This window comes from Balearica regulorum, chromosome 1 (genome assembly GCF_011004875.1).
Source record: "Balearica regulorum gibbericeps isolate bBalReg1 chromosome 1, bBalReg1.pri, whole genome shotgun sequence".
In the NCBI taxonomy this organism is placed as follows: domain Eukaryota; kingdom Metazoa; phylum Chordata; class Aves; order Gruiformes; family Gruidae; genus Balearica; species Balearica regulorum.
Window position 1 is genome coordinate 134,587,219 of NC_046184.1, and position 15,589 is coordinate 134,602,807.

At 36.9% G+C, this 15,589-nt stretch overlaps 1 protein-coding gene and 1 long non-coding RNA gene across 5 annotated transcripts in view; both read left to right on the forward strand.

Annotated features, from left to right (window-relative positions):
- The window catches only part of AP1S2 (adaptor related protein complex 1 subunit sigma 2), a 31,628-nt gene extending 16,059 nt beyond the window's left edge, over positions 1-15,569 (forward strand). The window contains exons 5-6 of one of the 4 annotated variants that reach the window (XM_075776243.1): positions 2,593-2,687; positions 13,669-15,569. In XM_075776243.1, coding sequence (XP_075632358.1) covers positions 2,593-2,637 — 45 coding nt within the window. In that variant the 3' untranslated portion in view covers positions 2,638-2,687; positions 13,669-15,569. Of the gene's footprint in view, positions 1-2,592; positions 2,688-9,966; positions 11,386-13,668 lie in introns of those variants that run through there. The other 3 variants (XM_075776251.1, XM_075776235.1, XM_075776259.1) reach the window with 3 other exon arrangements.
- The window catches only part of LOC142605230 (uncharacterized), a 168,101-nt gene that overhangs the window by 20,006 nt on the left and 132,506 nt on the right, over positions 1-15,589 (forward strand). The window lies entirely within an intron of this gene.

A 15,589-nucleotide genomic window follows, 5' to 3' on the forward strand; every position in this document is an offset into this window, starting at 1 on the left:
TTATCAAAGGTGTTTCCTTATTTTTAATAGAGATTTTTGAACTGTTCTCCTTGTACTGTGGAGTAGGCTTTTCTGCAAATACTTAACAAATCATACTCTTCTGTTTAAAGCAACAGGAGTTGGTCCAGAAAATGAACTGTAGAACCTGCATCTCTGTTTTTCTCCCTAGTAGGAATGGGAGGAGGGGAAGTTAACCTTTTTCAGATATAAATGTCATCTTGAAAAAGTGGCATTGAGTTTCCAGGAAGTTATATCATACTTCACCCCTCTCCCATTCTCAGACTACTTTTTTCCTGATAACTTAAATATTTTTGCTGGTCTGTATGTGAGTCGTCTTTTTCAAAAAAAATGCAGCTCAGTATCTTCGTGTTCTTTGCGAAGTTTCTTGCTTTTCTGGATGTGTCGTGATGCTTAGGATTTATCATAGATTTGCAGGCTGTGATTTCTAAATGCTTTAGAAATCCAGTTGTCTTTCCAGAAACGTGTTGTCAGATCTTAATCTATCCTTGGCTTTATAAATTGAAAATGATAGAAGGCAGTCTGCTTTTCACCTGAGCAGCTTTTGTGCAGAACTTTTAAAATACCATTTTAGTAAATCTGTCTTCATAACATTCTCCTTTTTTCCTGAGTGTTTTGTTTAGTCTGTATGCATGTAGGATGTGAGTAATTCTACTCTATTAAATCAAAATGCTGATTAGAAGTTCTTAAGAATCAACAAGTTAAGGAGTCTTCCATATAAGTATTAAGTATGCAGATTCAGTATTCAGTCAGTTTTGCAGATTGAAACATTAGGTAGTTTCAGTTATCAGTAAGACAAATTAGTATAAGTGAAGTCCTTGCTGTCTGGTAAACTATTCAGTACACTCTCTGATGTGAATTCCAATACTAGTCAACATCATCCACTTCACAAAACTACCTGTTAAGTTGATCATTCATTGATATAAGCAATCCTTGTAGAACTGTTGAGGATATGTTAACAGTACACCAAACTCCTCATAGATTACAATTCTGTTAAGGGTATATTTATTATCTGTACACTGAACTGATAAGATTTTTCTCCAGAGGTATTCTTCTGTTGTCGTCAGTAGAAGCACTGCGTCAGGGTGATATGATGAAAATTTTAGCACTGCTGCATATGCCATAGCTGTTTTCAGGAGCTTAGTTGCATGCTATTGGTCAATAAACATAGTAAATTCAGTGAACAGTTGCAGAAGACTACTTGACAGTAAGGAATATCTTATCTTCAAAATTAGATGCTCTTTAGAATGAGCGCATTAATCTGCATTTTAATAGAACATGCTCCCTGAAGCTGGCAGAATGCTGAAAAGAGTAATGTTAATGTTTGAACCTTGAGATAGTGAGGAGAAAATTCCATTTTTACTGTGGTGTCTGAGGTGATGTGTCATGTTGCAGTGCTACTACCCTTTCCTAAAATTCTCCCTACCTGTAAAGATGGTTTTAGAGCACCACAGAATAGTAGGTGAAAAAGAATCTGAATCCCAGGAGGCATCCCATTGTGTTTGGTTTTTAGATTTTCATTTCTTTGTGGTGTTATCCATGTGTTGTACAGATGTCAGGCACATTGCTGGTATGTGTTTTGGGGCTTTTATTTATTTATTATTTTTAAGGGAGAAGCTATGGGTTTTTGTTGCCAAGCTGTCTAGCAACAGCAGTAGTTCTGGTGATGGACGTCGAGATGCATTAAAAGTATATATATGTTAAATCTTATGCTGCAAATTGATTTTAAAAAGGCAAAAAAAAAAGTCTGAGTTCACAACTCTTTGAGAAATCTACATATTTTTGATTAACAGATGGATCAAAATGAAAATGTTCAACTTTTTGCACCAGGCATTACTACATGAAAATGGCTTATCACATGCAGCTCAGCAAGTAACAATGATGACTTAATAGTAAATATGATTACATAGTTCTTGAATTAAATTGTTTAAATTACTTCAGGGATGGTAGGTATGTAAGTTGAATGAAACTTTTACTTCCCTTCATGAAACAAATCTTACTTTGATATTAATGTTAGTAATAATACTGGGTGAAACAGTCACTGAATTAAACATATGTAAATTTGGTAGCATCCTATTCTACTATGCTCTCAATCTGTTATAATAATGAACAACTGATCTTAAGTTCTGTTTAAAAAAAAGAAATCTTTGAATTAATACTCCCTCAAGAACAGGTGAAGCTTTCTAAACTCTCTAGAACTTACTCTTTTAAGGTACTAATATCCTTTATCTTGTTAAGAAATGAAAAACAAGCTTAAGAGGTTTCTTAATGCATCTACTTGGAGTCTTTGAACAGATGTTTTTTACTGATGCATTTCTGTTTGCTTTCTTAACAGTGGACTTCTAGTAGGATCTAATAAAATTGTATTAACCTAAAGCATAACAAAGCTGAAATACATTTGAGTGAAATAACTGAATTTACTTTTGTATGTAGTTTAGAATATTTTCTAACTTTTGTTTTAAATGGAAATAAGCTGTAAATAATGGGGTGGGTGTTGGGGTTTTTTGGTTTTGGTTTTTTTTTTTTAAGTAGTTGGTATTACATTTTCACTGCTGCTTGATTTTGTGTTTGTAGAGCCAGAATGAAGACTGGGGAGGTTTGTCTGAGGATATCTTATGATAAAGAGCAATCTAAGGCATTAGCCCTTTTGACCCCCATCTAAATGATTGGTAACTACCAAGTTTACCATTTTGGTGGCATGGATTAAATGGGTGCTATGCAAAGACTGCTGCACGTGTAATTAAGTCCTTGCAAGAGTAAACAGAAAATGGGTGATGGGCTTAACTTTCTGCAACACTTGCATGATGGTCTTTGAAGAGTGCTTTGAGTGTTCCTTGTTATTTTCCTTTTTTGTACTAACCGCATCAACTTGAAGTATCTGACTTCTACTAGCTTTCTTTGGTGTTCATAATTAAGTGGGATAATGCAAGTTAGAGAAATGGATACCAAAACTAATAACTAAACAGATGTTTGGCTTTGTTTACTTACAATCAACCCATGTAAACGTGTATTTACTGGAAAATGAGCTGTTTACATCTGCTGTGCAAAGAAAATAGGCCCTAAAAAGACTGGTTGCTGCTGCAATTGACTGTGTATCAAGTGCCGGATGCTGCATGACAGAACAAAGCTTATTTGCATATATAGTGCATTGCAACATATTTTTGTCCAAAGCATAAGTGGAATACATTGTGGCAGTTCTACTAATAAAGGTAAGATTTCATTTTACATAAGGCAAGTTTAAAATGCACATGAAAATGATTTGCTGGAGAAAACTTAATTAGTCTGCTGCTTATTTGATATCATGATAAACAAGTAGTTCAGTAAACAAATTGGCTTTTGTAATGTTGAACTGCAGTAATAGATCTAATTTCATATGCAGCTTTATAAATATCAGGATTTAGTTTCTACAAAAGAAAATTGTTATAATAGACAAACTATTTTGTAACGTGTTCAAAATGAAAGTCACTGTGTGTGTGGGTGTTTTTACCATTTAAAAGTTACCTAGTATATGATACAGCTGTTGATCTTTAGGGAGTGGGGAGTAGCTAATAACCTGCTTGCATATTAGACCTGTAAAATTAGGGCAGCCAACAAGTCATTTGTTCAAAAACTCTCGTGGTGAGGTCAGTGTTAATACTGCAACTGTAAGAAGTATGTATATTGTTTGAGACCTATGCTAAGCATAGAGCTTCTGCTTAGGAGTCTTAATCTTTTTTGTTGTCTTAGATGGCTACAAAGACCAATTCTGGAACAGGCAAGCTCAGGCTTAGAGAATTCTGTGTGGCTCCTATTTACTTGTCTACAGTATGTCCCTGATGAATTCTATGTATGAGCACAGTTTTAATTCAAGAGAAGTGCTTTGTCCCCATTAATTTCAACAGTGGCATTATCAGATGTGCATAGGATGCTTCTTCCTGTCCGGTACTGTTCCCTGGAAGGAGTGAGGGAATAGTCACTTGTGCATAGAGATTAATTTACATGGTTGTCATGACTCCACAGAATATGGAGAAATGGAGATGACATCTGCTGGGGTGAGTGGAGAGGGACAGGTAGATGGTTGCACCTAATGAAAGATGGGGATAGTTTGCCTGCTGGAGGGAACTGCAGCTTGTGTACAGGAGTGAAGATCATCTGTGGTAAAGAAGGTTCTTTACCTCAGGTGATCTTTGTCTTTGGGCAAGCGGAGGAGTTTGACTCGTATAGCTTCTGTGCTTGGATTAACCTGATATTTAACTAATAGGTTATACAGCTTCAGATTACTTAATCTATGTTACTCTTACCAAGCATAAACAAGCACTAAATGAGTAGAATTTGGTTTTTTGAGGGCTGTTTCAGAGAGATTTGCTTATAAACTAGGGTGTTCCACGTGTGCTGTATGGCAAGTGCAATAAGCCACATTTAGAAGTAATCTAGTCCATAAAGAATTTGGTTAAATTTAAGGTAAACCTTGTATTATGTTGAAAAACTTAAGTGGTATACAACTAGTCAGGATGAAATCTTTTTATTGTACACTCAAGTTCTACTGAATAGAAGAACTTTATATCAAGAGCAGTTTACAGGTGGTAAAGTCATAGTTCTGAGTCAGGGTGCAGTTTCCTCGTCACCTAAAACCATGCTGATGGCAACCCTTGTGGAGAAGGCCAGATCCATTCCTGCTACCACCCTTGTGGTGCCAGTTGTATTGATCTACTTGCCCTGTGATTGTGGCTCCTCGCTTCTTAGCTAAAACCTGAGAATATGCAGGGGAGCATGAAGGAAGTGCCAAGAGGAAGAAAGCAGTGGCATTTAAAAGGTGAGTAAAAGGGAGCTGCTTTTGGTGGCAGCCAGGACTTTTGCTAAAGCTAATAGGCTAGCTTAAATTAGGTTTTATTTTTAACAATTCCCAGTGTATCTAATTGCTTTAAAAAGCCAGTGCTGCCTATGTATCTTGTCTTGACTCATGTCTGCTGTGAACCCCCAAATCAGGTAGCGTGGTTAGGTAAGTTCTAATTTACCTGTCTTAAGCCGCACCCCTGCTGTTGGCTTGAGTCATAGGAGTGTGGCAAGGAGCTTCAGCAGTATTGACTTAGAATTTTCAGTTGTCCTTTCCCTCCTTCTTCCCTTTGTGCCAGAAAAAAATATTCCTATGACCATTCTAGAACTGGATTTCAGATCCATTTAAACTGATCCAATTTAAACTGCTTACTTCTAAACGCATACAGTCAGCAGCTTTGCTTTTCCATGTTTACAACTTGGCCCTGCAAATATTTGTTCGAACAACTGTAAGAAGGCAAAGTGTTGCTGGAACAGGAAGGAAGGGGAATGCTTAAATGCCATTGCCATGGAAGCTGAATGATGTTGGGTGTGACATGGCTTGTTACAGCAGTATATTCTGGTCATCCCTTCAAAGATACAGCCCTGCAGTTTAAGAAATGGTTCCTTAAGCAAAGGAGAATAAGTAATACAAATTTGTAGCTGCAGTGCTGGAAGAAAATGAAAAAAAATCTCTCAACAAAACATTAATGAATCCTTATAAGCGTGGTTTGGCAAACTGCCAAACATACAGACACTGTGGGATTATCTGATTAGAGAAATCAGTGATTTGTAGTAATTTTGGCTCTATCTTCACGATACAAAGTATTCAGCAGTAGTATTTCCTTAAAGCATTTGTGTGTTTGTTGTGGGGAAATGGAGCCTCCAGTGGATGCTTAGAACCACCTTTACCCTTAAAGGTTAGAGTGTTGATTCTTCATAGCTCACTGTGTAGCAAGTGATAGGCAGGTATAAAGCACTGCCTCCTGGAGCGATTATCACCTCTCATCCAGCAGATCAGAATAGCAGCTAAGAAGCAGGAAGCACCCACTCATATCCAGTTACAGTACATGAAGTTTCCACTGATACTTTTACTTCTGCTTTTGAGAGGGAGGCAGGCAGGCCACTGCTGGTCTTATGTCATATTCTTTGGCTCTGGTCTGTTAAGGTGATGTTTTAGAGCCGAAGTGTGTGCATATGCTAGGATGTTTTGCTGAAAAACACTTGCATGATGTCTGTTGCTGTTTCAGACTCTAGTTAAGTATTGTGCTGATTAATTTGCACCAATCTTGAAGACTTCTTTTTTTTATCCTCTCTGTATAGGAAGCTGCAGACAACATCTTGACTTGGAGTTGGCATTGTTATAGGATTGTTCTTTGTTGAACAGCATCATACTGAATATTTGTGTTTGAATATGCTCAAGACTTCATGGGTGTTTCTAGGCTCTCTGAGAAAACACTTTGCTTACCTTTGAAAGTAAAGTAGGATTTTCCCAATAACTATACAGTTGGAGTTTCTAAATAGTTAGCTACCCAAATATTGGGAAACAGATACTCTACTATTTTGAAATCCCTGAAAATTTAAGTGAACAGCAGCAATTTCCTAAAGCAGCCTTTTTCATTAGAAATATTTCCTAATAAAGATTCAGAAGTAGAGTGTAGAAGTAATTGCTTCTGAAGCATGCTAAAGTGCTTGTTAAATGTTAATCTCTTTCTACTCTAAGAACTTAATGTTTCTAAACAGAAACCCTCATCCCTCCTCTCTCATTTACCCATAGCCTGTTTCTGTAGAATTGTTCCCAAACTGCTGTGCACTCCATGGTCCCACATCCTGTCTGTTGTTCTAGCTTGGGGTTTGTTTAGATGCTGGGGGGCGGGGGGGGAAGCAAAGGCTATATTAAAAGGTAGCAGTTGGAATTTTTGCCTGCAGTTTAACATGGCTTGCCTTCATAGGCTTTGTGCTGGTTTTGATGGGAAAGAAGTTAAAAACCTAAGCAAACTTTCCCTGAAAAAGGTGTGCCAAGTAGTCATGAAGTCTGTCATTGCTGTGTGATGTCAGTAAAATGGCAGCACTGCAAAACACTGAACTTGAGTCAGTTTGGTGTAGGCATTGTTTCTTGTGTATCTTGCCTTAGGAAACAATACTGGTTTTTTGTCCACAACAGACCTAAAATAGTTTAAATTGCAGCAAGAAGATAACTTCTAAGCTATCTAAGATGGTAGGCAAATTTCAGTGGTCATGATAATGAAGCATTCAAGTAGATTGCCTGGGGGGCATTAAAAAGTTTTCATCACTGGATGCCTTTAACAGATCAGCAATGTTACAGGTACGGTGTTTGGGGGACTGGATTAAATTAAGTCCCTTCTAGTTTTAGTTTGATTATGAATTTTAATTAGTCTGGGTCATGACAAATTTTGAAAAAAATGTCAGTTGGGTTAGGCTAGCTAAATAGTTCTGTTGACTCAAATCAACTCTACCATTTTTCTAATTTGAAAATCTTAATGAGTCAGGCAGAAAATTTCAGAGACTATTGCTAGCTTTTTAAAATGAGTTGTAAAAACAGATGTCAGTTTGAAAAAGATGGATTGTAGTTAACTTTACAAGGTGCACACTGCAGTTCCACTATGTTTTATTGTAGAGCTATTATTGCATTGGCAAAACTAGGATCTAAGACCTATGTTAGATAATTTACATCCAAATTTTTAAATAAGTGATGGTCATTCAGAGGTAGTATTTCATGTTAGTTTGCCATTGTATTGTGCTGTAAGGATACCATTGCTTCCTCCCTAGCTGCTAAGTCAACGCATTTATAAACTAATTAGATCCTGATAGCTAGCTATCTTAAGGACATGCTTCACGTGCTCAGATGTAGTGCGAGGTCTGCAGAAGGAAGCCAACATAGTCTAGGTACTGATTGTAGAAGTTGACATCTGTCCTTTCCCCCAAACTGTCTTTTGTGGTATTCAGACCAGCAGGCTAACTGCTCCGGAGAGCACATGGCAGGGAACACAGAAAAAAAAAATAAATTAACAAATCATTGTTGAAGCTTGTGAGATACTATAGTTCTCTGATGGCAAATAATTTGTCAAAACCTTATTTTTTTTTTCTGTCGCGTGTCAGGCTGCCCACAGTGCCAGACCCTCTGTGTGTGATGGTCTCAGATGTCCTCAGTGAGCTATAGAGGTCTCACTGAAATGGCAGCGTTTTCCATCTCACAATATTGCTGTGTTACGGTTTCATATCTCAGTTATTGTTGTCTTCCATTTAATCTTCTGGATTCATGTCTATAATGTCAGTTTATTGCTAGTCTAGTTGCAAGTGGCCTTTACAAGTTCTGTAAGCTAAAAAGCCACCAGGAGTGAAATAAACACTTTCTTCCTATTGTTATCTGACAATCTATCTTGCTTTATCAGTAGATAATAAGTTTCTGTCAAGATAAGACACTAGTCCTAGAACAATAATTTGAGTCAATCATCTAATATTGTGTACCAGGATTTTCACATCAAAGACAGTTAATTCCTCAAGTTATAAACTATGGAAAATATGAACAGGGTCGGGAATACCCCAGGGGTGTGGGGGAGAGTAGAAGTTTGGAAAGTACTGAAAGATAACAAGTGGATAAACATGAAATGAACGTATCAGTTGTGTAAAAGGGAACATGGTCAGGGCTTCCAGGCCAAAGAGTGTACTAAAGAATGTGTGCAGCCTGGGATAATCTTTGAACACAACAACAGTGGATGGTAATCAGCCTCAGAAGACTGCTAGAAAATGAGCTGTTCACATTCCTCTCTCTGTCCAGAGAGCTATTGTAAAATTAAGGAGAAATCTGTTACGAGATTTGACAGGCATTTTAGTGAAAGCACCAACTGTGATGGCTCCAGGTTTCCAAGGGTGCAACACTGGAAGACATAAGGGGTTTTTTTTCCCCAAAGAGGAGGAGAATCACAGTCACATGCCTGTATGTTCTGAAAATCTGAAACCATAAAAATTGGTCATTTGAGATTATAACAAATATGCCTGGTTTTCAGTTGTTTTCATGAATCTGTATCATGCCAGCAATGTAAGTAAAGCAGAAGTTTTCCGTAAGTATCTCTCTGGGAATTTTTTGTCTGTGGATGCTCCAGCAGTTTGAGAGTTAATACTTTCTTTTTAGTCAAAGCTCCTACTCCTTGGCACAGAGCAAATTGCTAGGTTTAGAAGTAATGGGAACTTTCTCAGTTCCTTTATAAGACTTTTATAATATTGGGGGGTGGTATACTAAAATAGGTGGAAGATTTTAATTGGTACATCATGAAAGATGATAATTGATCTGCAGAGTTGTATTTTGTGCCTTTTTTTTGTTTTCCTCCCAAAAGATGTGTAATGGGCATACGTGGGGCTGATACTCATAAATTGCTATTACTCCATTAAAAATGTCCTCATCTCTCTTCAGAGCACTGATTTTAATGCACAAAATTGAGTATTGCTTGCTTTTTAACTCATCTTTCAACAAATTGTACACTAATGTTCATGCTAATACTGTAAGAGTATTAAGTTCAGTGGCATAATTCAAAAGCAAAGAAAACTTTGCCTACTGAGAGAGGTGTCTCAGATACCTACCATTTTTTAAATAGGCACTCTTTGAGAGAAAGGTAACTTTTGTTGCAAGTAATGCCACTGCTGTACTACCCTCGCAGGGTGCTGCACACAACTATGTTCTAGAGGCCTGTTGCCAATGTGTGTTTATCAGAGCAGATGTGGTAGGTGATGTCAACAGTTCATTTAGCCCAGTGCTCTGTCTCTGACAGTAGCCAATAGTTGTCTACTGGAGGGGCTAGAATGGAGCAAGTATATAGGATGGTCCATCTCTGGAACAGTATCTCAGCTTCAAACAATTTTTGGCCGAGAAGAAACTCAGCTTACATAATACAGTAATCATGATGTGAAGCTGTCCTATATATTGTTGGACCCAGCATACAAATATGGGTGGAGTAAAACAGTGGTTCACCCCACCCTCCACCCCCCTGGAGGTCTAGAGCAGTCAAAAATATGATACTGTATTTCTGTATCAAATGTCCTTTTCATGTCAAAGATACAACAGTGAGATAGTCTTTCTGTTTTCTTGCATATCTGTCCGCCTTTCTATTATGTATAAGAATATGTACATTTCTTTTGTAGCCACGTCATGAATACTTTAATGTCCCAGTGTACTAAATGGCTTCATTCATCATGCATGCAGAATTTCAGAGGAGATAAACCTGTGACTTACTCATGACAGAACATTATCATCAGCTTGGTGAATCCAGTCATCTTGAATCTAATAGAATACCACAACCATTCTCTGCTGTTGTACTTTCCTCTTCCCCCTCTGTTTTACAGTGTTGTCTCTTCACATGTCTCATTTCAACAAAACTTGTGCTTGTTGGCGTATGGTTTAACTTTTTATTGTGTGTAAGCTTGAATTCTTATGCTTACAAGTTCTGTAGAATTTTCTGAGTTGAACATCTATATACTGCAACACCTATACTGTAACATTACTTGACCTGTGTTTATCTTTCAAATAAGTTGTGGTGGTATTTAAACATACACTTAAAACCTGTAGATGAAGTTAAATATTTACAGATAAACTAGTGAAGAAGTAGTAGTATGTGAAATGTGTATACACACAAGTATTAAATGATGTTACACACAATTCTACACAGACTTTGCATCTTAACTGAAGATGCACATACCAATATCGTTTCTTGAGACTGGCACAGTAGTGTGACTTACCTTATAAAGAGGAGGAAGGCAGAATTGATTAGGGCAAAGAGAATGACTTATGTAAATCTGAAGTTACAACATTTGTATTTAAATGTTCAGAACACTCTTGTGAGTAGTTGAACAATTGCTGCTACTGAAGGAGAGAACAAGTTCATTGTTTTACAAATGGTTAGGGTTGGAAAGGTTTGTTTAAGTCTATTAACAGCATACTTGAAATATGTCTCCTTCAATTGGCATTTCCAGTTTTAAGTACAGACTACCTTGTATATCAGAGAACTGCCACGAGGATGAATACAAATGCCCTTCAATTAAAAAGTGTGGGCAGAGTGAGAGAGCATGTATTGCATCCTCTGTTTCCCTAGTAGAAGAGAATAATTTGTAACCTAAAAACAGTGCTGTTCTTGAAAACTGTTTAAATGTAATTAGCAAGGAGGTGGTTACTGAGATTAACCACAAACAGCTAGTTCCATGTACTATATGTGGTAATGCACTACCTTTCAAATGTTAAACTGACATAAAAATGCAAGATTTAGGGGATTAGACAAAAGATTCAGATTGGACTTGCAGCATTCTGAAATCATAGAAAACAAGATCGTAGGAGTGGTTTTCCATTTCCAAGTTTGCCTTTTTTCTGTAAGACATTAACAATGTGTTTGAATGTCTGGTTAATGCTGCTTTAGCCTGCATTATTTCATGCCTGTTGGCTTAAAATGCTGTGCATTGAGCTGTAATGAGATGCTGTTTTTCTTGTTATCTGTATACAGCTGCTTGCTTCTAAATGACTAGGTAATGAATTAGCTTTCCTGGCATGTTTGAAATAAAGTATTGCATGCACTTTTGTCTCATGTGAATGACTTTTTCCTCATCTGTGTTCTGATATATTTCAAATTTGCATTGTTTGCCTTGGGTGATTCTGAGCTGCAGGTAGTGTATAATACTGCAGAGTGTTTTCCATAACAATTGGATAAAATGTTTGACACTTCCTAAAACAAATTATGTGAACAAAACATAATATAATTCATTCTGTTTGTTTCTTAACTCATAATTGATGAAATTATTTCTCTAGCAAAACACATTAGCCTTAAGGTGTTCCTTTGGAGATTGTATTGTGGATGTGCACACAAGAAGGCATGTCTGCCTCAAGGTTACTGTTGTAGTATTAAAAACCTAAAATCCTACTGAGTGTTACGGGTGAGGTATCTGTGGACAAGTAGTCAATGTCCTTGAAATACGTTGCTTTACATTCATTGTTAGCCAATGACCTTGATTTACTTGAAGAAATTTAATCTTTAAGTATATGCCTGGTGAAAATTACCTACAATTTTGAATTGGCAGTGGAGACAGTAATACTAAACTGCTCTAAAGATAATAGCAGCAGTGCACTGTATTTCTTCATAGCTATTGAGTAACTTTTTTCAGGTAATTTAGTAAATATCCTGTTTCACCACTGAGTAACTGTAAGTGTCCACTGCTGTTTACCTAATTCAAAACTGTGAAAAACTGTTTTATTACAAATATTTTCAAGACCTTGAAGTACTTGAGAAGTTATATACTGTTAGAATACTGAGTTCTGTTGCTATAGTTAAGCATGTAGGATTTTTTTTTGAGTAAAATGCTTTAAGTTGGTATAAAGGGGAGACGCGTGTCCTCTAAAATGAATACAACAAAGTAATCTGGGAATATAATACAACAGTTTACATTGAAAAGGCTACTTCTTCAATCAGTGTCTCCTTTTGGAGGATTTGTGTTAAAATACACATGTAAATCTTTAATCCTGCCATCCTGTCTGACTTTATCAAGGTCACTGTAGTTCTAAGAATATTTTAAATATTGCATCAGTGAGAAAAAACCCCACTACTTCTTGAAATACACCAAGTATCTTGTTTCCAGTTTTCACTTGCCTTTTTCTTGCAACTTCTAATTTGCCGCTGGATTTTGGAAGCCATCTCAAAGTGCTCAGAGGTGGCCTGTTCCAAGCACTGACTTACTCTCAAATGAAGTTGCCTTTAAAATGTCATATCTTGTTCCTTCAATACTAAATCACCTTATACATGAACTGAATGAGGATTGTAAACGTAATCATTTTGTGCTGCCTAGTCAAGGTTGATAGAGACAATGTTCTGGTCTTGTTTGCAAGACTTAAGGTGTTTAATTATGTATTTTACTGACAATTTTGTTTCTAATAAATATTTAGAAAGCAGTTGAAAAATGTTTGCTGCCTTAACTGTTATCTGCCTTTTTTTCTGCTTCATGACATGTCTTGTTTTAGGATGCTAAAGTAAGTTTATTCATACTCGGGATACTAAAACTGTTTGTTTCCATAAGGACACAGTATCCCTTATTTACTATGATATTGTTAATAATTATGGAAGAGGACAGCCTAATGTTTCTAATTAAACTACATTTCTTTTCAGATGCTATAGGAATAATGAATACAAAACTGATTATAACTTTGGAATTTTGTATTAAATAACTTTCTCTGAATCTAAACAAAGCTTTTTAAGATTAGAATTAACCTACAACTTTATGCCTGGTGTGGGATAATATTCAAATCCTGGCAATTTGTCCACTTCTGTAGGGGTCAGTTTATTGACACCATGTGCACTTGAGGTACCTTGACCTGGTTTTATCAACTAAGCATGGGACCAGCTTAAAAAATCTAGACTTTATAAAAAGAGCTTAAGGGATACTGTATCTTAGTTGCATCAGTCATTTCATTCTTCCATTTATTCATTCTTCCCTAACAGATTTTTTGAGACCCATGAAAAATCACCACAAAAATCACTGACTCCATTACAAGATGCTTCCCTGTCCCTCCCCAGTTCATATCTCTACTACTGGGTTGGGATTTGTTCCCTGCTGGTACATTGAATTGCTTTATTTTTATTATGCTTAAGGGCAATAAAATCTGCCAGCTATTCCTGTGAACCATGACAATCTAATTAACAGCTCTTTGAGAAGTGCAGCTAATACCATGTTTGCAAACTGCAGTACTTTTATATTGTCGTATCTTTCAGCTTTTCTTAATTAAGCATCTTTCATACTAACCTATGTATGGTACTACTCAATAGAAGCACAGGGTCCATTTACCACTGTCTCACATTTTTCCCTCCATAGGAAGCAGAGACCCCACGTAGTGTACTTGAAGAAATTGGATTGACATAAATCTTCACTTCAGCTGATGACATCTGTGTTTCATACTGTAAATGTTCACTGCCTTCATTGTAATGTTTAGCTAATGGTGTAAGATGCTGTTTGTCAGTATTACTGTTCTGCTAAGCTGCTTTATTCAGGCCTACAAGAAAAATACTCCTTTGAAAAGGGAACGAGAAACTCAAGTCCAGAAATCATAAATGAAAGGGAATTAGATTTAAATTGACTCAGTGTCTCCCTTCACTGCATTTATAGGAAGATTGCTTTTGACTTCAGTAAGTGTACTGTTTTTTATAAGCAAACTTGACTTCAGGAAATAAATGTATCATTATGACATAGCATATCTAAATGAAAAGAAACTACATGGACAACTCCAAACACAAAATGTTACAGTGTAGAAATTGTGTTTATGCAACCAAAGACTTGTTCATCTACATTTTAATCACCACTTGTGATAACTCTGCTTATTTCAGTTGATGCATAAAGATTGGAAATACCTGTTTACTACTGAATTTGTCATTATACCAAAGAATCCTGTTAGGATCTGCATATCAAACTGGTAAAAACTGTTAAGGTGATACTGCTTTTTTGCAAGAAAATTGCAAACTGATCAACTCGCTAGAAATGAAGGTGTATTTAAGTGTAGCTACCTTGAGCAAAACTGTGCAAGTTACTATACTAAAAAGGGAATGCATGTAGTAAAAAAAAAATCAAATAGGGAAATTATATTTAGATCTGATATTAGCAAGGAAGGAGGTAGGCTTTCTGGCTGTATAGAGAAGTGCAGAGTGAAAATTGGTTACTTCTGAAGATGGGAAAGAAGGAGCTTTACAAAAGGGACTTCTTATTTTCTTTCAAACTCTACAAATTAATTTGTATTTATTGGTGTTTTATAGTTACGCTTTAATGGGTGTATAGGTACCTTAAAACCCCAATACACTAAATGTCAGTGCTCATTTTACCTGCTTTTCTTGACTTACACCTTTAATGTGTGACACATCCCTTAGGAAACTCCTGTGCGATGTACAGTTGAACCAACTAATTTGCAGTGAGAGCAAATAATGTAAAGTGATACCAAGTAATATTTTGACACTTGTAGCGCAGACTTTCAGTAATTATAAACTAAACCTGTTTCACTTGAGGAAATTCAATTCATGTATGCTTTTTGAGTTTTGAGGAGGTAGTGTCACACCTTGGAGTAGCCAAGTTCTGCTGTATGTTTGCACTGTCCCTGAGAAAGCAGGGCTCTCCCTGCAATGGACCCAGCAATGGACTCCAGGGATCACTTTGTTCACTGTAGCAGTGCCATATTTTCACAGAAATTGTTGCTGGAAGCAGGGGTGCATTGCTAGCATAAGTGTTTACAGCTGGAGAGTTAGGCTGTAGGCTTGATGCAATCCAGGTGAAATTGAACCCACCAGGAGAGGCTTGGCATCCACTTGCAAGCCACATGTAGATGCCAGTGTAAGTGCTTGTGGCAGCAGAGGGCCCAGCCAGGCATGCATGGGTCTGAGAATTTGTGTACTTATGCCTTTTCTGGGATTTCAACATAGCCGAGTGCTAGAGAGCGTTTTTCCCTTAGGGCACACAATAGCAACGGTGTGCATGTCCTTAGTGCACAACGTGCAGGGATAGGTGAGGTTAAAGTGGCAGCAGAATGACCCTGTATGCCAGATTGAAGTGGTAAAATTACCTTAAGTCAAACCTGAAGCAATTTTATATGTATTTAAACATGTTTTTAAAGTTTACACTGTCACTTGTATGTGCTTGGCTGGATTAAGCTTTGTTGTGATTGTGACGAATAAACTGTTTGACCCGTCTGTCACATTGGTTTAATTGTAATAAATGTTCATTTTTACACTGTTGCTGTGTGTTTCTGTGTAAC